General features: G+C 41.5%; 1 protein-coding gene across 5 annotated transcripts in view; it reads right to left on the minus strand.

Annotated features, from left to right (window-relative positions):
* Positions 1-24,772, minus strand: part of LOC108439444 (PH and SEC7 domain-containing protein 1) — an 87,698-nt gene that overhangs the window by 47,344 nt on the left and 15,582 nt on the right. For 2 of the 5 annotated variants that reach the window (XM_037544096.1, XM_037544100.1), the window contains exons 2-10: positions 22,001-24,214; positions 19,164-19,281; positions 16,745-17,282; positions 14,314-14,763; positions 5,112-5,303; positions 4,333-4,413; positions 2,526-2,638; positions 1,599-1,657; positions 1,308-1,316 (exon numbers count right to left, since the gene is read on the minus strand). In XM_037544096.1, coding sequence (XP_037399993.1) covers positions 1,308-1,316; positions 1,599-1,657; positions 2,526-2,638; positions 4,333-4,413; positions 5,112-5,303; positions 14,314-14,763; positions 16,745-17,282; positions 19,164-19,281; positions 22,001-23,941 — 3,501 coding nt within the window. In that variant the 5' untranslated portion in view covers positions 23,942-24,214. The remainder of the gene's footprint in view (positions 1-1,307; positions 1,317-1,598; positions 1,658-2,525; positions 2,639-4,332; positions 4,414-5,111; positions 5,304-14,313; positions 14,764-16,744; positions 17,283-19,163; positions 19,282-22,000; positions 24,215-24,772) is intronic. The other 3 variants (XM_037544099.1, XM_037544098.1, XM_037544097.1) reach the window with 3 other exon arrangements.

Below are 24,772 nucleotides of genomic sequence, written 5' to 3' on the forward strand. Positions count from 1 at the left end.
GATTTCCGAATGACATGCAAAATTTGCTTTCATCCGAAAAAAGTACTTTGGACCACTGAACAACAGTCCAGTGCTGCTTCTCTGTAGCCCAGGTCAGGCGCTTCTGCCGCTGTTTCTGGTTCAGAAGTGGCTTGACCTGGGGAATTTCTTTCTACTCCAGACTCAGTCCATTGCTTCCACAGGTCCCCCAAGGTGTGGAATCCGCAATTCTCCACATCTTCCTCAGGGACCGGTCACCTCTTCTCGTTGTGCAGCGTTTTCTGCCACACTTTTCCCTTCCCACAGACTTCCCACTGAGGTGCCTTGATACAGCACTCTGGGAACAGCCTATTCGTTCAGAAATTTCTTTCTGTGTCTTACCCTCTTGCTTGAGGGTGTCAACGATGGCCTTCTGGAAAGCAGTCAGGTCGGCAGTCTTACACATGATTGCGGTTTTGAGTAATGAACCAGGCTGGGAGTTTTTAAAAGCCTCAGGAATCTTTTGCAGGTGTTTAGAGTTAATTTGTTGATTCAGATGATTAGGTTAATAGCTCGTTTAGAGAACCTTTTCATGATATGCTAATTTTGTGAGAATTTTGGGTTTTCATGAGCTGTATGTCAAAATCATCAGTATTAAAACAATAAAAGACCTGAAATATTTCAGTTGGTGTGCAATGAATTTAAAATATATGAAAGTTAAGTTTTTATCATTACATTATGGAAAAGAATGAACTTTATCACAATATGCTAATTTTTTGAGAAGGACCTGTATAATACAAAAAAAAGAAAAAATCAATTATATAAACATGCATTCCTAGTGTGTGCACTGCAGGGAGACTGTACCATCAGGATTTTTACATATGCCTTAACTTAAATACAGAATCATGCATGCCCATCGGGGTCATTCAAACATGAAAATGGTATGATCATCACTGGCTTTTATATTGTGGTATGCCACTGAAACTGGTCCTCTCTTCTACCGTTATTGGCCTGTTAAGTAACTGACTATGAGCATGCAATCCTCACAAAAGAAATGATCCAGATCATGAATCCCAAATGAAACAGAACAGATGAAATAAAGCAATGCCTGAAGAAGTCTTTCATTCACAGAGCGAGCAAAAAGGGCACAAAATGGACATGCTGGATATGTAATGTCATGTCATTAGTAGGAAACTATAATGCAGGTTTAAAGTTGGTATTTATAGAGACGGACTTTGATTGGGTGGATTTGAGCAGAGGATGCTCTCTGATCTGCACAGAAAGCGGCAAACCATTTTAACAAATTAATTCCAGCACTTCACAGCACAGGAACTCAGCAGGGAACGTACCTCATGACTCTGTGTGAGTATGTATGTGTGTGTGTAGGTGAGAGAGGGAGAGAAAGATGAGAGGAAGAGGGCAAGAATAAAGAACTAATGAACACCAAGGTCGAATCTTAATATACGACCCACTTTTGTCCAACACAGCACTGAGATATCACAAGCCATTAAACACAAAATTGATATAGCATGTTAATGCATTTCCTTCACAAAGATGCATGTGGTGAAAACTACTGTTCTGAAAATTTTTAATATTAATCCCAACCCCAGCAACCCCTCCGGTCCCCTTAGTGCCCCCACCTGGCCATGCAGATCCGTGTTGAGCAGCATCAGAGCGCAAGTCAGCGTGTGGATGCTGTCTGTGAGAAGGGAGTGAAGCATAAGCATAAAAATGTCTGAACACTCTATAACACAAATACATTACTGGTACTGCAATACAGCAAACTCATGCCGACACTGACTGGACTTCATATGATACATCCCACTTGGCAGGCCAACAGAAAATGAATATGGTGATTAAATAGTTGGATCAGCAATTGGATTATTCATTTCATAAAAAGGAAACATATGAGGCCATGATGGGCATATTGTCTCATTTGGTTATTGATTGCTACAATCAAGAAAACTGCAGCAGTGCACATATTAAGGTGTAATGCAGTGATTCTCAACCCATTCCTCAGATCCCTCCTCATTTTTGGTCTAGCCTAGCTCCAGAACCATTAGTAGCACTTAATACCTGGGGCCTGTCTCACAGAGCATGTTCATGTTTGACAGCGATCAGTTGCACAAAACCTAACAAATGCAAGTTTGGTTAACCTGTTTTAAGACAGTACTGTGTCGCTTTTTTTTTCAAAGGAGAAAAAAAGAACACAACCTGTGTAAATACACAATATGGCCAAAAGTATGTGGACACTGAGACCGGAGGGGTCTATCTCCGTCGAGAGGCTATCCCTGGTAGCTCCATCTCGATTGGATGTGCGGCATGAGTTTCCAAGTACTTCACAGTGATGTAGTGAACCACTGCTGTGAGACAAAACATCCAGGGCTCGTTGAACTAAGCGTAAAGTTAACTGGATAAGCAAGACGTCCTGTTTTGTGAGACAGGGCCCTGGTGGAGTTGTGCTATTTAGCTTAGAGCAGACGTGTGGATCGCCTGGGTCCACCTGAAGACTTTTTAAGAACCTCTTTGTCAAGTTTTAGCACTAGTTCTCTTTCGGTCACACTTACCTTCAGACAGCATGAGCAATGGGTTGCACTGCAGGTATCGTCGTGAAAAATGAGCTAGCACTCGTTCTCTCTCCTGAGTTTCTCCCATCAGGGCAAATTCCAGCAAGAAGGTCCTAAAATCAACAAACAGGAATACAACTGACAAACACAGCTACACAGCCCTAAACAAAACGTCTCTGACCTGCCTTCAACTCAGAGTTGGACACTACAGTACTGTTTCAACAACTTCTGAACCTGAAATCTATTAAACAAATCTAGACTTAGATTAGAGTGTATGCCAGCATTGCAAATACTTGTATGGTAAGGAAATTGGGGGGGTGGGGACTCCTAAAAATTGCATCCTTCAAAACTCTTATGAAAAGAAATATATAGTTAACATATACTCGAATCTAGTCTACGTTTAAAAAGCACATCTAAGTACATAGGAATTAAATGGTCATTCATGACTTCTGTATAAATATATAAATATGGAGGTAAATAAATAAATACTAAAAATTTCTTCTATGTTTTATCACCTGTCTGTAAAGCACTTTCAGCTGCCACCGGCATGAAAAGTGCTATATAAATAAAAATTATTATTATTATTAATTTAGGTGACATGTAAGCCAAATAGCCTTAATAATCCGCTCAACATAGAGAAGTTTGGAAGTTACACAAATTCAGTAAGTCAAGTGTTTGCCAACCTTTGCCTGATTTATGAAGGTTCCTGAAAATGCCCATCTCCACTATTATGGCAATAAGTAAGAAAATTCAACAGGAGCTACAACTGTGTTTTGCTCTCACATACAGTGGGGTGGTTTAAGAAGAAAAACGTTCTTCAATAATCACAGATGGACAACTGCAGGAGTTGGCTGCCTTTAGGAGTCACCAAGTCTCCAGAAATACAGTCAGGCATCAGTTCTGTGCCAACACATTATTTAAACGGCTTGCCAGAATAAAGTCTCTGCTGTTATCAAACCACAAATGTAAGCATGCAGAGGTCGTTAAACATCACAAAGGCTCTGAAATTCAAACCAGTGTCTATGACACAAAAATAGAGCTCCTGGGCAACAAAGAGGTGCGTTTTTGTGTAAACACAATCAAGGTCATGCAGAAAGGAACCCAATGTTCTCCGTTAAATATGGTGATGGAAGTGTAATGCTTTGGGCATGATTTAAAACCCACTGGATCTTTATAAGAGATAGGGCATCAAATACCTTTAAATATCAGATTTTAGATCTGGCTGCTACTGTAAGGAAGCTAAAACTAAACGTTTTGTTTATTTGGTTAGACCTTTCATTTGATTGCTGGACCTTCCAGCAGGTCAATGATCTAAAACCTTAAGAATCCTACAGAAAATGGTTCACTGACAACAGAATAAAGCTTCTGCAGTGGCCATTTCATTTCCCTGATCAAAACCATGAACTCTCTCCAAGGAACAATCACACAGAAGTGGCTTGCTTGAGATTTTCTGGAGGTTATCCTAATCCAGCTGAGTGCTGTTATCATGACAAAGAGAGGTTCCACAATTGGAGCACTGCCAAAAATTGTGGCTTATGTATCTTATTCTCAGAAAAATGTTTTATTTTGCTGTCCGTTTTCTTATTTTTTCTTGGGGGGGGGGGGGGGGGGGGTCATTTTACACTTCTCTCATTATTTAATGTAACTGTAAACTGATAGATAAACATTTTTCATCCTTACTAAGGGTGCTAGTAATTATGGTGGGCAGTGTTTTTTGATAATTTCTGAATTAACACATGGCAAACAGATTATCAGATCAACAGACTCATCATTTGTCTTCTTAAACCAATAAAAAAAGCACACTAACCTTAGCGCTTGGTCCAAAGTCTGTCCCGTAAAATTAAAGTAACCCAGGTACTCTTCAGCTACCATGCGACTGAAGTCATTGCTAGAACAAATAAAAAAGAAAAAGAAAAAGAAAGAAATCAAAAAGTTACAGTGAACAGAAATACGAACTGACGAGAGAAAGGGCAACAAAGAAAGAGTGAGAGAGCATCAGCAAATGACAGATATGTCAGTTTAAGCTTTTCCAGAACAGTTGATAGGGGTGAAGAGGGTTTGCCGTTCCCATGGTGCATCTGTCAGGGAGGAGAAAGCTCTTAAACTCTGAACACACAAAGGCACAGCGCCACTGGCTGTCTCAATAACTGATCCATGCCAGCCAGCGGGGACGCAGAGACATAGAATGGCCCAGATATGACAGAAAGAGTCTGAGACAAACAGAGGCCTGCAGTCAAATTGATCAAACTGCTCAGTAAGAGTGCGGATCTATGCTCAGATACGGCCTTTCAAATCCCAAATGGATATGATACACAGACATAATAAAATCTGTAAAAGATGGAAATGGTGGAAAGCACAACCACATTTAGAAGGTCTACACATCTAACACAGGAAAACTACACTGAAAGTTCATTTTTGTTAACTAGATTAAATATTAATTACTGTACTCCATATTTTATGACAAAAACCCCTGCAGATTACTAAATATTTAATTTCATCTGGAATCCTCTAAGACACTGGCACAGGTGTGATGAAAGACAATAAAGTGCTAAAGCACTGGCTGATTAGAAAGTATGCTTCACTCACTTCTTGCTTAAGTGACGTGCAACGTCACACTTCTTGAAGCCGTCAAGGTTGAAGAGCCGCTTGGCTAATCGCTTAGCAGCCTCCAGGTCGGCACGGTTACCGTTGGTCAGTGTGTCACTGCTCCCTAATCCCAAACGCTCACTCAGCTCTTGATCCAGGTCCACATCTGTGGCCAGCCTTGAAGACTTCTCCCTGCACACATTCAAAACATGTCAAAATAAGTCTAATGGGAGGGCCCTGAACCCACCTTCAACCAATCAGGGATAAAGAAAAAAAATGTTAATGAACAATAAGGACAAAACAATTTCTTTAACATAAATCTACACTATATTGCCTTCACATGCATATGAACTTGAGGGAGATCCCATTCTTAATCCATAGGGTTAAGTATGATGTCAGCCCACCCTTTGCAGCTATAACAGCTTCAACTCTTCTGGGAAGGCTTTCCACAAGGTTTAGGAATGTGTTTATGGGAATTTCTGACCGTTCTTCCAGAAGCGCATTTGTGGACGAGAAGGCCTGGCTCGCGGTCTCCGCCCTAATTCATCCCAAAGGTGTTCTATTGGGTTGAGATCAGGATTCTGTGCCGGCCAGTTAAGTTCTTCCACACCAAGCTCGCTCATTCATGTCATCCCCAAGCTGTTCCCACAAAGTTGGGAGCATGAAATTCTCCAAAATCTCTTAGTGCTGAAGCATTAAGAGTTCCTTTCACTGGAACTAAGGGGCCGAGCCCAACTCCTAAAAAACAACCCCACACAATAACCGCCCCTCCACCAACCTTTACACTTGGCACAATGCAGTCAGACAAGTACCGTTCTCCTGGCAACCACCAAACCCAGACTCGTCCATTGGATTGCCAGATGGAGAAACGTGATTCATCACTCCAGAGAACACGTCTCCACTGCTCTAGAGTTCAGTGGCGGCGCTTTACACCACTGCATTCGATGATAGGGTTCGCTTGGTGATGTAAGGCTTGGATGCAGCTGCTCCGCCATGGAAACCCATTCCATGATCTGAAAGCCACGTGAAGTTTGAAGGTCTGTAGTGATTGACTCTGCAGAAAGTTGGTGACCTCTGCACTCTATGCCCCTCAGTATCAGCTGACCCCGCTCTGTTATTTTACATGGCCGACCACTTTATGGCCGAGTTGCTGTCGTTCCCAATCGCTTCCACTTTGTTATAATCCCACTGCCAGTTGACTGTGAAATATTTAGTAGTGAGGAAATTTCACGACTGGACTTGTTGCATAGGTGGCGTCCGATCACGGTACCACGCTGGAATTCTGAGCTCCTGAGAGCGACCCATTCTTTCACTAATGTCTGTAGAAGCAGTCTGCAGGGGTAGGTGCTTGGCTTTATACACCTGTGGCCATGGAAGTAATCGGAACACCTGAATTCAATGATTTGGATGGGTGAGTGAAAACTTTTGGAAATATAGTGTATGTTCTGTGGACTAGAAAAGCACTCCATACATGTTTTTCTTACAGATTTTACTGTGAGGACATTTGGGCTGGACTGTTTGCTAACATTCTCACAATTAGTTAGTTAGTTCAGGATCATGAATCCTGTGCCCAGTGGCTTACTGCATGGGCAGGAGTTTTGGTTGTACTGGGAGGATTATTGGCTGTCAAATGCGTCTTGGAAAGATGGATGCATTTACACTGCTATGACATGTGGCTTAAATGCACCTCAGACAACCTCGTGAAGTGGTTTAATTGATCGGATTTGTATATGTTTTAAATGAATCTTGCATTTTCATACAGATTGGCCTAATCCAGATATAATTCTGATACTTAAGACGAAGTGACCAGATGTAAATGGGGTCAAAGCGTTGACCCCACAGCCATCCAATACCCACAAGTCAAATAGAGCATAACTGGCTCTTCCTCTCTCATGCATCGCTAGCCAGCATGGGCATCTGTTAGCCAACATAACAGAATTGGCAGTTAGCGCCCTCCTGAGCTGTCCAATTATATTGCATTAGCAGCAGTTCGGAAAATACAGTGGTGCTTCACATGACTCGGAAGAGGGACATGCTAGGCCTCCTAGAAGTCTCACATTATAGGAAGACCAAGCTGGCAGGTGGACATGCCTAAACTGAAAATAGCGGTCACAGAGAGTGAAGTAAGCCATTTTTTGTTTCGTGCTTCAAACAATGAAGGAAAATTCTAAACAAACCCACCAGAGATAGCAAAAACATTAGGACTGAATCCAGAAACATTTCCTACTGCTCCTCTCCCACCCCGGAAGAATGCAGAACAATCAAGGAGAGGAAATGAGCAGGAGGAATTGAGACAATGAGCAGAAACTGGGGAAATGGGACAGCTGATTCCTTACAATATCATTGAATTTGATGTCAACTATTTATGAACTGAGCCTGTACTCAATCGCAACTGCTACACAGAGCCAGACGATTTTCCTTTGCATGGTTTTCCGCTTCTTTTTTTTTTTTTTTTTTTTTTTTTTACACCAAGTACAAATTACACATCACAGACAATATATAAACACTAGCAAAACACAGATTTGAAGACGTATAGTTGGATTCCACTGTGTTGTCCAGCTTCTCGCTATGAGGTCACTTTAAAATCTGCATATCTTCCTGGGTAGCATACACATATGGATCCTCTGCTTGAAGCCACTTCGGCAGCTGTTTAGAATGGTTTCTCACATCTCCTCCAGTATTCGGACAGCCGCTAAGATGATGTCACAAATTCAGTTGTCCGGTCACAGAGGAAGTTACACAGGAAAAAAGCAGTAACTTTTCAGGGTTTCTAGATACAGCCCATGTGTAGCCACATGTATCACTCACCAGGTCTTCCCTGGACAATACTTGACATTTGTCCGACTTTGATCAAGGGGTCAAGGTCTATGCACTTAATACCGAAATGGGAATATATAGGATATAGTGTCAAAGCCATGATCTCAGCACTGCAGAACACATTCCGTTTAAACATACAGCTGTAACATGCGCTGTGTTTTCAAAAGTATCAACATTTGTTATCCAGAACTAATCGTCCAATGTCAGCATCTGCTCATGTGCCTGAATGCAATCAAATCCTCACAGCAATGTTTCAATATCTAGTCTAAAGCAGAGGGTACCAAGTCCCTATTAATGTTCTTGATTTCAGAAGAATTACTGGCCACATATCGTATATAATTAAACACAATAAATGATCACAAACTAACATCAGCCTACTATAGTATACTATTTTTCTTAAAATATCAGGGTTGCATATCTCTAGAGCACTGTAGGACCTGGATTGTTCTAAGACAGTCGAGTATCACTTTAAAACCCTCATTCTGATGGCCACGATGATCTGAACACTCCAGTGCTTTTGGGAAACTCACGTCAGGGCATTAGTGAGTAGCAGCACTGGTTAAATTTAGCCACTTTATCAGTGACTCACACCTTAAATCCACTGACAAAAACAAACAGTAACACAAAAAGCTGACTCAAAGAAGGGAGTCAGAACAGGAAGCAGATCGCTTTCTAAAGTCTTTAAAAGGTAGCGGAGAAACAGGTCCCGGAAAATATATTACAGACGGAAGCAAAGCAACACTTGACACGTGAAGGGCGAGTTAGCACTGGGAGGCTTTTTCACTTTTCAAGCAAAAAGTGGGGCCAGTTTTTAAATAATTTAACACAGAGGTCACTTATCTTCTCCACAAAGGGGCAGTATGGCTCTAAGGTTTCATTCCAACTTAGTAGGAGTTCATATGACATACGAGTTTTTGAAGACGAATCAACTTATTAAAAAGGTGGAATCAGCTGTGCTTCTATCTGAGCAGAACGAAAAGCTGCAGCCACGCCAGCCCTTTGTGGATGATGTCATCTCCTGGGAAAGTGCATCTCCGTTCTGATAAACGTGGTCTCTGGAATTGAAGCTACTGATGAAATAAAACTGTCTCATGTTGTATTTGCAAAATGCATGATGGTTACTTTAGTGAAAGAATATTAAAGGCTGAAACCACAAAAGAGTAGAGGAAGAACAGAAAATCGTGAATTCTTTCCAGCCTATGAGGCTGAGTGATGGATTGCTGTGCTATAAAATATTACATAACATGACAAATTACATATTAAAACCCAAGTTTTCGGCCAGAATGTTCCTTATGTTCCCACTATCCATATCCATCATAAGGATTCCAGTGTCATCACTGAAAAAAAAAACGGTAACTAGGCAAGTGGAAACATCTTAAATTTAATCGATATATATAATTTCTCATTATAAGATTGTGGTAAACATTATAAGATCATTTAACTTATTAGTCTGTGTTTTTCCTATTAGATATATTGACTAGAATGAGGAAACTTCCACATGTCAACATAGTTTATGCAGTGAGGAAGCATATATAACTTTACAACTATCAACAAAATATTTAGTCCTGTTTGATCTCAGCAAACAAACTGAAAAACACTCAATAAAACAAAACAAGTCTTTTTGCATGTTACTAAGTAAATGAATTACTGCTGTGAGTCAATATGAAGTTTTTTTTTGCGCAAACCTTTTTTATTCTTTTTTAAACAATTTTCATGTTATTGTTTGCAAATTGTGTATACAGTAAGAAAACCCCGCTATGATCTGGGACATTTTTTACAACTTTCCTCACTAACTACATTGACGAATCTTACCTGCATCCTGAATGCCGGCGTGCTGGGACGTACCTATCCTCTGGCCCTCCAGAGTGCCAACAGAAAACTGAATGGGCCTTGTTATTATGGCCCTCCCTGCTAACCCAACTGACGGTCCTGGCTCTGATGATCCCTCCACCTCGAGACCTTGTGACCCTCTGACTCTGCCTCTTACTCATCCCAGCAGTCCTGTTCTGTTTTGCTCTATGCTTGTCCTGATCCTGCAGTCCCATGGAGGGTAGCGGTGGTCGTTACATTCGGTCAGCTGTTGTTCATTTTCTGCCTCTGGTGTTTTCCTTAAAGTGAAAATACATGCGTGTTCCTGAAGTGCCAGCCTGCTCTGTAACCCTCACCACCTCCATCTCTCTCCACATTACTCACTGTTTGTTCTGGAACTTGGCTGTTCTTTCGTTTCCACTGAGCTGTTATGCCGCTCCCTCCCTCTCTGTAAACTTCTCTAATGACCTTCCACACAATCAGGCATGAATGGAGCAGAAAAAATGGCCTTAATCCCAGTGTCTCTCAGTGGTTGACTCTGCTAAGACCTACTCCATTTAAATGCATTGACCTTCATTAATTTAAAGAGTTTGTTCTGTTTATTATGACGTCGTACCTACCGGACATCTCCGATACAGGATACTTCCAAGTATCTCTCTAACTGGGAGGTAAAAGTCAATGACAATATAATATTGCTCTATGATTTTACTATCACGGGTACTGGTGAATCACAAATAGCCTCCTTGCATACACAGAATAGCGAGCCGCCTGGGTTAGCTACAGAAAACTGTGACATTGTGAACGACCATGCTCATTAAAATAAAAAAGACCTGACTGCAGAAAAGAACGTCTATATTAGTACTATTATTACTAGTGGTGGTAGTAATGTAGAACCATTAATTTCCAGTTGATTAACTTGCTTCTTAGTATACTGTGATATATTGTTGTCAGAATAGTGGAAAATACCATGTTTAAGTTGTCCAACCCTACTTTCTTTTCAGTTACTGGCCTCTATTTACCTCTCTTTGTGCTTCAGTCAGTGGATATTATCCATGTGGTGGACTAAGTGTTGCAAAAGAAACAGATCTTGATTGACAGGGGGGGTGTGCCGTATTCAACAAGGAGCTAGAATAATACGCTCTGTAAAGGCTGTTCACTTCAATTGCACTTGCCCAGTGATGATCAACTGTATCCCAACTTTATCAAAAGTATATTCATGGTCACACAAAACCACTTCCTCAAACTTCACCTCTTCCTTCAATTTCCAGACTCCAAAACCTGAAAGCCAAACTCAACAAGCTAAACATTCATGCCATTCTCATATAAAACAAGCACCTGACAGCAGGAAACAGTATTCTTTATGAGTGTGCAACCCAGGACAAAAAGAGAGGAAAAAATAAGACAGGGGCGAGGAGAGATGGGCAGGGGCAGTGACGGAGATAAAGAAAGGTGGACAGGTCTTCCTGCTGTGATGAGAAATTTCTTTTTTGGTTGACCTGAAGGGGCCTGTCCGTTTGTCTCAAAGCTGAAGACAGACCTTGAATTAAACATGGTCTAGCAAACTAAGTGCCACCTGTCACTGGCTTTGGGGATTTGCTTTATCTATGATTTCAGGCTGGCTGAGATCTTTTTGAGGAGAGAACTTGGACTGGAAAGTGAGATGGAGAGATAGAGGAGAAAAAAAACCCCCACAGTACCAAGAGATAAAAAAGTAGAAGGAATCACGCAAGAAAGAAAGGGAGAGTGTGGCCAGTAGTAGTTTGGACTCTGAACTGTATTTTTCTGCTGTGGTGGACTTCAACGCCTGTCCCAGTAACTCACACAATAGAGGTACTGTTCCTCTCACGCAAACCAGACAAAGCGCAGTGTAGTCTCTCTCACCAGATTAGAGCTTTCACTATCGGAAGCCTTTAAAAACAAACACTTTAATTAAAACTATTTAAAAGTTTCCATTTCATGGAAGACTGAACTCCCCCGACTTTTATATTAAAGTGTTTCAGGTACTTTGTAAACACGGTTAAAGTCTCAAAACGTATCAGTTACTACCGAGTCCATCCTGTACATGTATTGAAACTATCGTGTTATGAGGACCATCACCCACACACATTATATATATATATATATATATATATATATATATATATATATATATATATATATATATATATATATATATATATATATATATATATATATATATATATGTATGTGTGTGTGTGTGTGTGTGTGTGTGTGTGTGTGTGTGTGTGTGTGTGTATATATATATGTCTATTTGGCCTGCAGCTGTGTAGCCCCACATCATGCTGAAATTCTGAGTGTTTCAGCCTGGCCTTATTTATTTATTTATTTTCTTTTACAGTACAGGGCAGCCAACCAGAGCGGAGGTCATTTGTATATATGAGTTGCAAGGGCACAGTAAGAGCTTATTTAATTCTAAGGGATAAAGAGAGGTCAATGCAAAAGTTAATTATCATGTTTTGGTACATTTATCTGTAACTGAAACCATTAGGGGAATTTAAAATAGGCTTTATTCTCAAACACACAGTTCCAATTCATCAAGAAGGTAAAGTTTAATCAAATACCTCTTTAAAATGAGTACGTTTATTAAAGTAAGTGGGACAGCCCTAAAGCAAACAACAACAACAACAACAACTGAAGACTGGACCACAGTTTTGATGCACGGCCTTTGAGTGAATTGATAATGGACCCAAATAGAGAAGATAAGTAGCCCTTTGAGGCCACCTTGTGGTTCCTCTAAAATATGACAAGCTGGTTGTGAGCAGTCGAGAGGATGTGAAGAGCTTCAATCCCAGATGAAACTGCTGCCACTGAACTCCAGGAAAAAACACATTCCCAAATTGTTATATATAGGAAATCGCCTTTTGGACTATTTCACAAGTTGGACTGAGGAAAAGTGTTAGCTAAATGACCGTGAATGTAAACGGAAGGGCTTGTATCTACATTATTGTCTGATTGCTGTATTTTAATATATTTGGCAATCAACAGCAGAAACTTCTGCCGTTTTACAAAATACGCTTAAATGTGTGAGTATATCAACAACTGCTAGTAGTAGTGCAGCTATTTTGACTCTGCATCAGCAAAGCGCAGTGACCTTCATCTCACATTCACACACACCTGCCTAACTACACGTCCCCCCCACACCTGTCGGAAGAGGAACAGCCTGCTGCTTCAGTGACCTGACTCCATTCTCACAAAGGCCAAGTCTTATGTTTAAAGCTGCAGCATATGCATTACAACTATCAGCCAGAGAGGTAGCACCACTTAGCTTGCACTTGACCTTGACCAGAAGTGCTGGAAACGCTTCAGAAAAAAAATGGTTAACTATCAATTTCCTCTCCCTTAAGAATGCATTAAACTGCAGTATAACCATCACAGATAAGGGCCTTGCTTTAGAAAACTGAATGATCAAATATTAAGAAACAATAAAAACTATTAACATTGCAATGTATTCTCTATGGTACCACTCAAGCAGTGGAATAAGGTAGAAAAAGCATGGATTTGGGTTGGAATGTGACTTTAGATGACTTTTCTGAGGCTGGAATAGCTCGGTGTAAATACATCAGGTCTACACACTAGATTTCTTTACAGCCAAACCTCCGAACGGCGGATCATTTTGGTCAATTTTAATGAGCTTTTTATTAAAAACCTGAAGCTCACACATGAAACACACTTTTACATTTCTAGTACTTTCTATTAGCTAAACAAAAAACAGCAATATTAACTAAAATTAACTAAAATTTAGTGAGCCAAACTGGCATTTTAAGAAGAAAATTTTTTTTTAAAAAGCACAATGAGTTCTGGATAAACACTACAGATGCAGGAACTGTGGACTGACCGCAATATTTTTTCAGACGCATATCTATTGCTGCAGATACCAGTGCATACAAATAAATATTTATAAAACACAGAAATTAAGACTGCATCAACTTCCATTAGCATTGTGGAGAAGCATAAAATATGTGTACCTGGTGCAGAGATTTAAGCACAGAAGCCCAGCATCACCTAAACTCTTCTGCACTACAAGACTACTACTGCTACTGCTACTGCTACTGCTACTGCTACTGCTACTGCTACTGCTACTGCTACTGCTACTTCAAGCGTTCAAGTACAGTTTGAATCCACTTACCTGGCTCTCATAATTTACATCACAAAATGCAACACAGATTAGCCAAAATCGAAATAATAAATTGTCTGATTGTTGATGCTGGGAGCAAAACTCTTCCAATCTTATCCGATTCCAATCATGCATCCCTGTGTCTGGCCTGTTCTTTAGCTATGCTATTAGGAGTTTAGCGATACACTCGGCCCACAATTTGATTGATTGTTTCTCAATACTGGGTTCACTGGGTACTTTCATGATATTTTGAACAATAATCAAATAAAGAAAAATGAGGACTGTATCCATGTTATCGCGCAACTCACTAATGAACATGCTGGAGTGAACTGTTGCCTTTTGGTGGTTGCTTATAATCTTGTGTTCAAACAATACATTTACAGAATTTCCATTCTCCTTTATATTCAACTTTATATGTGCATATGGGTCTCTCTCACTTACCTGGGGAGTATATACACAGGGTTGCTGGTCCAGCTGTGTCCACCCGACCTATCGTCTGAGCCGCTGCTCAGCCGCTCACTGGATGGCGCCCTCGTGGCGTCCGAGTCCCCTGTGATGGTCAGTGCTGACTCAGAAACACTGGGCAACTCAACATGTGCCAGTGGAGCGAAGCTCAGCTCCACGATCTGCCGTGCGCTCTGGTACATCTGACCCTTCACTTGTGGGGTCAGTGTCGGGAGGTCAAACGTCAGCACAGTCTGTGTGCTGGAAGTCAGAAGGTCCAGGCTGTCCAGACTGTTGTAGGAGGTGCCTTTGGCTCGGTGAGACTCCATGATGCTCTCAAAATGACGGCTGAATGTGTCCAGGTTGTCACCTGAGTGACGGCGGGGACCTCGCACCAGGACGGGTGACTTCAGGGCAGGGTGAAACTTATAGAAATGGTCAACAGGTCTGGGAAACAAGGAAGGTGGGACAAAAAAAAACAAGCATAGAAAGATTGTTTTCAATTAGAAATTCAGTCTGGTTCAACAGTCAGGTCTATAAAAGGAGGTCTATATAATTTGCTCTAGGACTGCAAGATTATTTATACTTTTATCATTAATTCTATTAATATGTGCATCCATGATGATCACAAAAAGACTGCAATGACAGCATGGATCACATTACATTACACATACATAGCGCAATTTATAAATAAGCACACTGGCAGGGAGGCAGCATTAGGAGCCACGTCCACTATTAAACTCACAGGACAATTGCCTTAGGCAGAACTCTGCGCTAATCCAACTTTAACCACTAGCTTACAAGAAGATTTCAAACATGATGACTATTCTTCCTTCCTAGTGTAATGTGTGAAACATGTGAAGCAGTAATGCTGCTGTCACAACAAACTTGCACTACCTCGTTACCTCAAACTTGCACTACCTCGTTACCTCAAACTTGCACTACCTCAAACATTTAGTGACTTAAAATATATTGTTTTTCCTGACCAAGAAAATAAACAGCATGCAACCGTAGATATGACATTTTCTCCAAATTGTAGTGAACAATTTCTATTTATTTACTGAGTTTACCATACTAAAAAAATAAAACAGAACATATGCTATGCACCATGACCTTGGTATATGTCATATTTTCAGATTTAATAGAATAGATTAAAATAATTAATCATTTGTTTACTAACATTTGTTCTATTTAGAGAATGTGTTAACGTGTTTTCTGATAAAAAATAATAAAAAAAAAATTTTATTTGACCAGGGCACCCACATTTTTCATACAATTGTACAAAAGAATTTTTTTAAAACAGCCTTAAAGTGTACAAAAAAAATGTGCTTGCAATTCTGATGTAACTAGTTATTAGAATTTCATTATTTATTTCAATAGTCCCTGCGATGGACTGGCAACTTGTCCAGGGTGTATCCTGCCTTCTGCCCGATGACCGCTGGGGTAGGCTCCAGCACCCCCCTGTGACCCTGAGGGAGAAGCGGCTTGGAAAATGTGTGTGTGTGTGTGTGTGTGTGTGTGTGTGTGTGTGTGTGTGTGTGTGTGTGTGTGTGTGTGTGTGTGTGTATTTCAATAGTGAATGGTGCTTTTTTTCTTAGCTGTTTGCTTAAATGTAAAGTTAGTAAAGTTAAAGTTGATTTCTGATGAAAAAAAAAACCTGTAATCAAACAAACAAACAAATTGAGTGTGTAATGGTTGCAAATCCGGTCAGTGACATACTAATTTATTTATAGTTTATCTATCACTCATATCATCATTGCAACATCCAAGAACCTTATCAAACATAAAATTTTATGTTCACGTAATGCAGCTCTACTTTGCTTACTGGGAAGCAAACAAAATCATGAAGACTGTTTTAAAGAAAATGGTCCATTCCTGATTTTTTTTTTTTGCCGTGTTAGTGACAGGATTCGGCACAAAGATATCCATTTTGTTTCTTGTGCAAACAACAACAAGTATAGTTGCACACATATATGTGTGTTAATGTATCATTCCTAACACAAACGATGGTAAATAATAATAAAAAACAACAGTTCCCTGCAGCTCCTCTAAAACACAGTAGCAGCATCAATTTTCATGTTTCATTTTTCAATTTGTTGACAATTTGTTGGGGTGCAGCAAAGCCCCATCTATCCTGGGTAGAGAGGTTCATGCACTGCATTATTAGGTAAAAAAAAATAGTTTTTAAGATTTGCCACCATTTTTTTGATCAGCATTACATATGAAAACGTGTAGCTTAACTGGCTGACTGGATAACAAACTAAACGGGTGATGAAAATATTTGTGATGTAAATGTTTTAACACTTGATTCCTACCAATAAAGACATGGTGACAGATTTCTTCAGCATGGACCGTTTTCCTTAAAAACACTATGCTGGAATTTTAAAAATTAGAAGGAAAAGTTCAATTCCGTCTACTTCAATGGTACCTTTTGAGCAACATGCTAAGGATCTCCTCCTCTTCTTGCTCCTGACTGGTCAGCTGCCTTCTCAAGTCTCCCTGTGTCCGAACACTGGCCCAGCTGGCTACATCTTCTTCCTCATCCTCCTCCAGCTCCTCTTCCTCCTTGGCCCCATCCTCCTCCTCCTCCTCTCCATCTGTCCGCTCGTATGGTGTTCCGCCCAGCGGACTGCTGCCGGTACCGGAGGTGCCCATCACGCTGCGGTTGCTGCCGAATGCCGAGTCAGAATCATCCTTGTCTGCCAGCAGCACCTCGTCAATGTCCGTCTCCCGGTAACACCGCAACGGAACGGCATCCAGATCCGTTTCAGAGTACTTCAGGGTCCGGCGAATTATACCTGTTTTGGGGGAGGTACCTGGAGCAGCAGGGGGTGGGGTTACAAGCTCCACCTCCACATGGTGCACATCATGATTGGCTCGGAGAGCAAGCTCCTCTAACGGTAGGGAATTTGGTGGGGTTGGGGTGGAATGACCACTGGGAGGTGCTGTAGTTGGGTCTAGGACATCTAAGTCAAAGGGTGAAGCAAATAAATCAAGAGCTTGACATTTGATGATAGTATCAATCAGCAAAATTTGATAACTTTGAACATTTTGTGCTATTTATTTTTAGATACCACCCAGGCCTCATGACTGCTCGATATACATACTGCCACCTCAACGAAGATGCTCCTTGTGTAACACATGCAACTGTTTACAAGTAAACAAGTCAACTTAAACAAGTATTCCGCCAACCAATGTAATTCATTTAGAATACAATACTGTTGCCAAGGAACCAAGGCCTGATCACTCATCACTGTATATTGCGGTCATTTCAAGAATGTTAGAACTTTTTGTTATAAAACTATGGACATATCATAACGGCACTCTTTAAATGCAAAATCCTTCGCTTTATTAGTACTTTGTCACCAAATTATTGCATTTCTTATTTAGCACCAAGCTTATGCTAACTCTTTCCATGCTGGGTGGGGTAAATCTAAAATGAGCCTGCTCCCTACAGTGTACTAGTTAGGAATTGAAATATGTAGGGATCAGGGAGTCATTTGAGATTCACCCCAGCATGGAAAGTGTTAGTGTTAGTCTGGTGCTCCTGTACTCCAACAGTGCACAATATAGCTAACAAATAGTCATGTGGGATTTAACCACATCCATACCCAACAAATAGTGCACTATTGTAGCTGTAGAAGAAAAAAAATTCATAACTTTTATTGCACTATTTAGGGAGTATAGAGCCATTTGAGATCCAGCCTGAGCTTGTGCCACTTACATTTACAGCATTTAGCAGTTAGGGCAGATCTGACTGAAACACAGACGTTTGAGTGTAAACTATTGAAGTGACTTTTTTTTTTTAGACTTTTATGTTGAATTCTATCCCAAGTTCTTTTATTCAATCCTGGGATATTAAGGATGGAGCTGTTTAGTATGTTTGCTGTCTTTTAGCCTGTGAGCTAGCTGACCAGCCTTGTTAAGAAAATAAGTTGTCAGTCTCTCAGTTTAAACAAAAAACAGGTTTTTATCAGTACTCTCTGTGATCCATGTAAGCAGCATTATAGTCAAAGATTATTCCATTAACAACATGATTTTTGTCATGAGGTGACGCAGAAATACGGAGCTCAGTTGCTGTAAGGCAGTCATAGGTGGTCGTATATCAAGTACTTTACAACTGCTTCAAACGTGGCTCAGCCAATCAGATTTTAAGAATTTAGAATAAGAATTTGCAACCATCTGTCACTGTGTGTGTTTTCACACTGTGGAATTAGACCTCTGCATTTAACCCATCCGTGCAGTGAAACACCCACAGACATGCACACTAATGAACACACACTAGGGGGCAGTGAGCACATTTGCCCGGAGCGGTGGGCAGCCCTATCCACAGTGCCTGGGGAGCAATTGGGGGTTAGGTGCCTTGCTCAAGGACACTTCAGTCATGGACTGTCAGCCAAGGGGATCGAACCGGCAACCTTCCAGTCACAGGGCTGGTTCCCTAACTTCCAGCCCACGACTGCCCCCCCTCCAGCCCACGACTGCCCCGACCAGAACGATCCATTTTATAAAGCCATTTTTACCAAAAGCATCTACCTAGCTGTCTTAAGTGAATTAAATATGTCATCAGATTAAGTATTCATAGCCATCTGTCGACACTACTGCATAAAATAAAGCTGTGTTATAATGTCTGGGGTCAACCACTTGAGGTAGGAGAATACATATCGACTTGATTGGGCCAGAAAAAAAAAACAAAATCACTAAGAAACACTGGTAATAACTAATCCAGGTTATATTGTGTAGCCGATTACATCTAATTAACTCTACATTAACATGTACTGATTCACAAACAAACCCAAAGGGAAATACACAGTGTGACAGACAGAACCAACAGACAGATCACTCACTCTTCTCTCGTCCCTTAGTTGTGGTCTCTGTTGTGGTGCCAAACAGGAACTCCCACTTAGCTCTAGCAATCTTCTGACAGTGCAGAGATGGTCCCATTACCAGAGGACCACCATCAGACTACAACACAAAGTCACAGTCATTTTTACACATTCTGCTTTCTTCTAATCATGTAATCTCTCTTCTTCACAGCCATTTTAACACATTTAGCTCTCTATCACCTCCTTCCTCTGTCTCCCACACAGACTTGTTAACATTCTTCTCGGTTGCTTTCTAGCCCTCCCGCTCACTCAAACACATGGTACATCATTACAGGTACTAAAACACAAATGAACAGTTTACTTATTCACGAGAGGTTTAAAACAGCGTCATGGTGCATCAACCTGCAACCACTCCAATACCAAAATTGTGGTATGTTAGAACTGATTGGAATGTTTTTAAAAATTAGTACTTTTTTATTGTTTTATTATTATTTTATCAGATCTACTTTAAAAATGATCTCATATGGTGACAAGCAATTGAACTAGTTTTAGTCAACTTATAAACTACATTGTTCTATCTATCTATCTATCTATCTATCTATCTATCTATCTATCTATCTATCTATCTATCTATCTATCTATCTATCTATCTATCTATCTATCTATCTATCTATCTATCTATCTATCTATCTATCCCTGCTCTGTGTGTGTGTGTGTGTGTGTGTGGGGGTGTGTGTGTGTGTGTGTGTATGTGTGTGTATGTGTGTGTGTGTATATATATATATATATATATATATATATATATATATATATATATATATATATATATATATATATACACACACACACACACACACACGGAATGGTACACAGGGAGAAATCATAATTCATAAACACTTCAAGAACGTTTCTCAAAGCACAATTTCAAGAATTTTAGGGATTTCACTAAAGACGGAAGGGCTGATCGACAATGTGTCGGATTCGGACGATTTTTAGCTTAAATATATAAATCACTAATCGGCCGATATTTCTCTAATTTAGCCAATCCAGAGAGCTGACCAGTGACGTTAATTATGAGCCATATTTTGCAAGTTAAGGATTGCCGCAGCCCTACGTGAGACCCCTTGGCCACAGTTCATTGCTGCAGTTCCTCATTCAAATGCTAGAAGGAAATACAGACCTTTTGACATTTGTCTACAGGACTAAAAATTGTACAATCACAGGTCTTTAGTAAAACGCAGGAAGGCTGGTGTCTCTCCGTGTTCCAGTGAGAGTCTCGAGAAGATGAGCTCTGATGAAGCAGAGGGGAAAGTGGCGAATGTTTGTGGCAAATTTCTCTATGAGCGATTAAATTTCGATTTTATGTAAATGCTTAATTTCAATGGTAACCCTTTGTCCAGCTGCCCTGTGTGTTGAAGCAAAACCCTCTCCTTAAACTGTTTGTGAGTGGAGCTAAACGTTTGTGGAGAACAGAAAACTGTTGGCAGTCGCTCTCCTGTGTTCGCCGAATTTGAACACACCGGCGGCCTTGATGCTTAGGCGACAATGCAGTGTTGAAACGGTCAACATTATCTGAAAAGTGAACAGAGTTGCTGTGAATAACAGTCACTTGCTCCTCTGTTCCAACTCCGTTAACGATTCTAGAGAACAGCATTTTAAAACAGAAAGTGTTACAGCTCGGCTCAGAACATGAAGTAGGATGTAATTTAACATTAACATTAGCTAACCAGCTCTCTAACACGACTATCCCTGCATTCCAAACCACACGCTACACTAATGAGTGCACTTCTAGTGGTATATGTGCTATTTTAAACACTATTTAGTGTGCTAGTATGCGGTTTGGGATGCAGTGTATCTTACCGAGAGAGAGAGCCGACAAGTATTCTTTACAGATGCTCCAGCATGGAGGACGTGCTCCCATACCCAGCTAAGGTCGGCTTTTCAAATCATACAAATGACAATTTGTTTTCTGAGTTTAACACTTTTGAGGATTTTTTTTCTTGAGGATGCCATGGCACTGTTGTTAACCCTCCAGTGACACTCCAGTAAAACGTTTCTAGTGACGCAAGAAAGACGCTTGATGATGTCACCAACTAATCGACTACTAAATTAGTTGCCAACTAATCTGGTTGTCGATTTTAGTTGACTAAGTCGAATAATCGTTGCACCCCTACTGTTTAGTTGCAGTGTTTAAAAGGAAAAGAGTGAAAAAAAAGCACTTTGCACTTGATATGAAGGTCCCACTAATTTAAACTGGAATCTGTTTTATTCGTCCAAAAAGACATACTTGGTGTGAACAGGCCTTAACAGCCCAGTCCGCCCTTGAATGGCATCGGCTATCAACTGATTGTGCTGAAAGGTCAATCAGTATCCACCCCAAAAACACTGATCAGTCCATCTCTAGATTTCACCATCTACAGTCAATAATACTACTAAAAAACTCAGAGAAACCAGAGAAAGCTCTGCACATAAAGGGCAATGACTTCAGAAGAGACTACATTAAAAACAGGCATGCTTCTATAATACACATAACCACATGGGCTTGTCAGTAAACACGTCGTCAGTGTTTGCTGCTGCATCTATACGGCAGCTTCAGTACTAACCAAAAGATGGAAAATTGTGACACCAAACATCTTGGCTGATAGACAACATCTGTGGTAAGTAGATAGCTGTGGATATTGGATTTTTCCCTAAACTACTCCTTTAGAAGCATTCAAAATTAAATAATAAAATATCAAAACTTTTGGCCTTTAATGGATACCATCTTTAAACCCAAAATATTGCAATATTATTCTGTATTGATGTTTTCTCCCACTTCTATTTAACAACACTCAAAAGTAATTATGGTAATGTCTCACCTGTATCCCTGAGCTGGCATGTTCGGTCTGGTTGCTGTTGCTGCTGGACTCCGGCGATAGACATTCTCTGTCCCCCAGACTACCTGTGACCCCACTGGAGCTAGGAGATGACCCTGGCACTCCGTTCTGCTCTACTTCACCCCTCTCTTCATGCTCCCCCTCCAGAACCACGGGGCCTAGAAGCAGAGCCTGCCTGCGTCTCCACTCTGTCTGCCTCTCCTGCTGGGATAAAACAGCTCTTTGCCCTCTCTCCTCTCTGCTCACTACACTCTGAACATTATAGCCCTCATCTCCTCTCACCATTACACTCACCATTGGTCCTGGCTGCTCACTTCCTTCTATCTCATTCTCTTGCTTCTCTCCTGATCTAAACATCTCAATTTCTTTCTCCTCCTGCTCCCGCCACGTCTGCATGGAGGTCCAGCTGATCGGTGCCTCCTCAATCCGCTGACCAATAAGCAGCCTCCTGGAAATCTCCACACTGTCAGATGGGGTATGGTCAACTCTGACTTCGCTGCACCTCTCTGGGTACAGGTCCCAGGCCTCCTCGTGGGACCAACCGATGTACTGTGGTGGCCTCCGGCGGTGCAACGTGGGGCTTTCTGTGCTTGTGCTGTCACTCCTATGCAAGCGAGGGTCCCGTAAAGGAGAGCCCACGTCCATTTTGGACATCCACGGATGCATAATTTGGGATGGGATAGCTGGGGAGTCAGGGGGTCCTCCTATTGGGATCGGACTATGGGAGTGATTGGCCAGTGCGCATCTTGCTTCCGTGCTCTGATTGGCTGTGGACTCTTGTGCGCAAGGAGGAGCCCCATTTGTTATTGGGCTTTCAGAATGTGGTCCATGCACAGGGATGTTCATTTTCATAACTGGGCTCTGATGATGTAAGGGGCCATAGAGAGGCTGTCCCCCAAAAACATTGTGGGAAGGAGACTTCCTGACCTCATCAAAAATGACAGACACTTTGGTGGCTTCTTCTGCCAGCCTGCGTGCTACTTCTGGACTGTTCAGCACTGAGGATGTATTGCTGCCGCTAAGCTGGTTCAGACCTTCAGCATGGGTGTTTGTGATCACCAAACTGCCCTTTTGACCTGAGAGAGGACCGCCATTCTTTTGGGAGGGGCTGGACGGGACTTGCTGGGTTTGCTGGTGCTCGTTAGGGCCTTTTTGAAGCTTGGGGCTTGAGTTTTGGTCTAAGGGGATGTTGGAGTGTCCCGTGTGGGATGAAAGGCGGTTTGAGGTGGGGCTTCTGGACAAGCCATGTGAAACCTCCATCCTATCTGCATTATTGTTTGTATGAGTGCTAGAGTCTGGTACAGGCGTCCCTGACCATGACTGACATCGTGCTTGCTGGTTGTGTCGGACACCAGGGCTCCAGTCAGACCCACGGGCAAACTTTGACCTCAGCTGGGGTGATCCAAAGTCCTCCAGGGCACGTTGGGTTGCGGCTCGGCCCACAGAGTCGACGTTGGCCCGGTTTAGAGCTGGTGAACCAGCCTGCTGGTAAAGTGGACTGTTATTGCTGCAGGTGCTTGGGGTCCAGGCCGGGTCACTGAACCTTTTATGAGGCTGATCGTCTTCCTCTATTAGTAGGTCATGTGGACTCTCCACTTTCTTGATATTCGCCTTCTCAATGTAACTAAAGGTGACCACAGACATGTGGCCGACCTCAGATGTCCGAGAGGAACCATATGGACGACGGCAGCCTCTGCAGGGCGTCCCTGAGCTGGACCCTGGCACTGAAGCTGAAGGAGAAGAAGAATGAAAGTGTTTCACATGCTTACTGGCCATGCTTTGACTCAGAGCAGCACACACATGCTTGCTCAGGTCTTCTGGAGGTGCCGAGGTTTGTGTGGAAAAATCAGGGTGGTGTGCAGGCTGCAGCTGGAAGCTGACAGATGCTTTAGGTGGAGGGGTGGAGGTGGAACAGTTCTCCATGGCACTGGGTGGAGATCTGAGGTGCTAGGTGTGCTAGTTCAGTTATAGCTTCGACAAGTGCTGCTCATTTGTATGTATATCTCCAGGACTACATTTCCCATCATGCCACTGTGCACATCACAACTCCACATATGAAAGACTTCTAAAGATTGTGGCATTTCATTCATGCCATTGTAAGAGACAGTGAGAGGCAGAAAATTGTCTTTCTTCTTTTACATGTCATGTGCAGAGTTATCTGGCAGCATGCGTTTATTTTTAGTTCAAGCCCATGTCCTAGAGAGAGGGGGAGAGAGAGAGAGAGAGAGAGAGAGAGAGAGAGAGAGAGAGAGAGAGAGAGAGAGAGAGAGAGAGAGAGAGAGAGAGAGAGAGAGAGAGAGAGAGAACACACAATGTCAATGTTTTTGAAAAGTACATCAAAATCACTAATTCAGTTAAAACCAGCAAAGTGGCTGAGGGCTACAATGCCTCTGTACAGTCATTGGACATCAATACAAATGGAGTAACAGAGGTCAGAAAAGTCATTTAACTGCAGAGGAAGAGGAGAGGATGCATTTTTAAGTATTCTTTTTCTCAGCAATTCCCGTGGAATGAAGTAATTCCTAATGAACAGAAGGAAATCATCACATACAGTGCAAATGGCCTCAGATTTCACTCACGGAATAAATGACAGTAATCATGATTCATTATACAATATTTCACTGTGAACTGAGAACATTCCATGCTCTAATGAGGCAGAGTAAGTTGAACATCAGAGGCAAGAGGCTTATTTACCATAGATAACCAAGAAACTAATCCTTCAAATCCCCCCCACCCGACACATGCACGTGGATT

The sequence above is a fragment of the Pygocentrus nattereri genome, chromosome 13, assembly GCF_015220715.1.
Source record: "Pygocentrus nattereri isolate fPygNat1 chromosome 13, fPygNat1.pri, whole genome shotgun sequence".
In the NCBI taxonomy this organism is placed as follows: domain Eukaryota; kingdom Metazoa; phylum Chordata; class Actinopteri; order Characiformes; family Serrasalmidae; genus Pygocentrus; species Pygocentrus nattereri.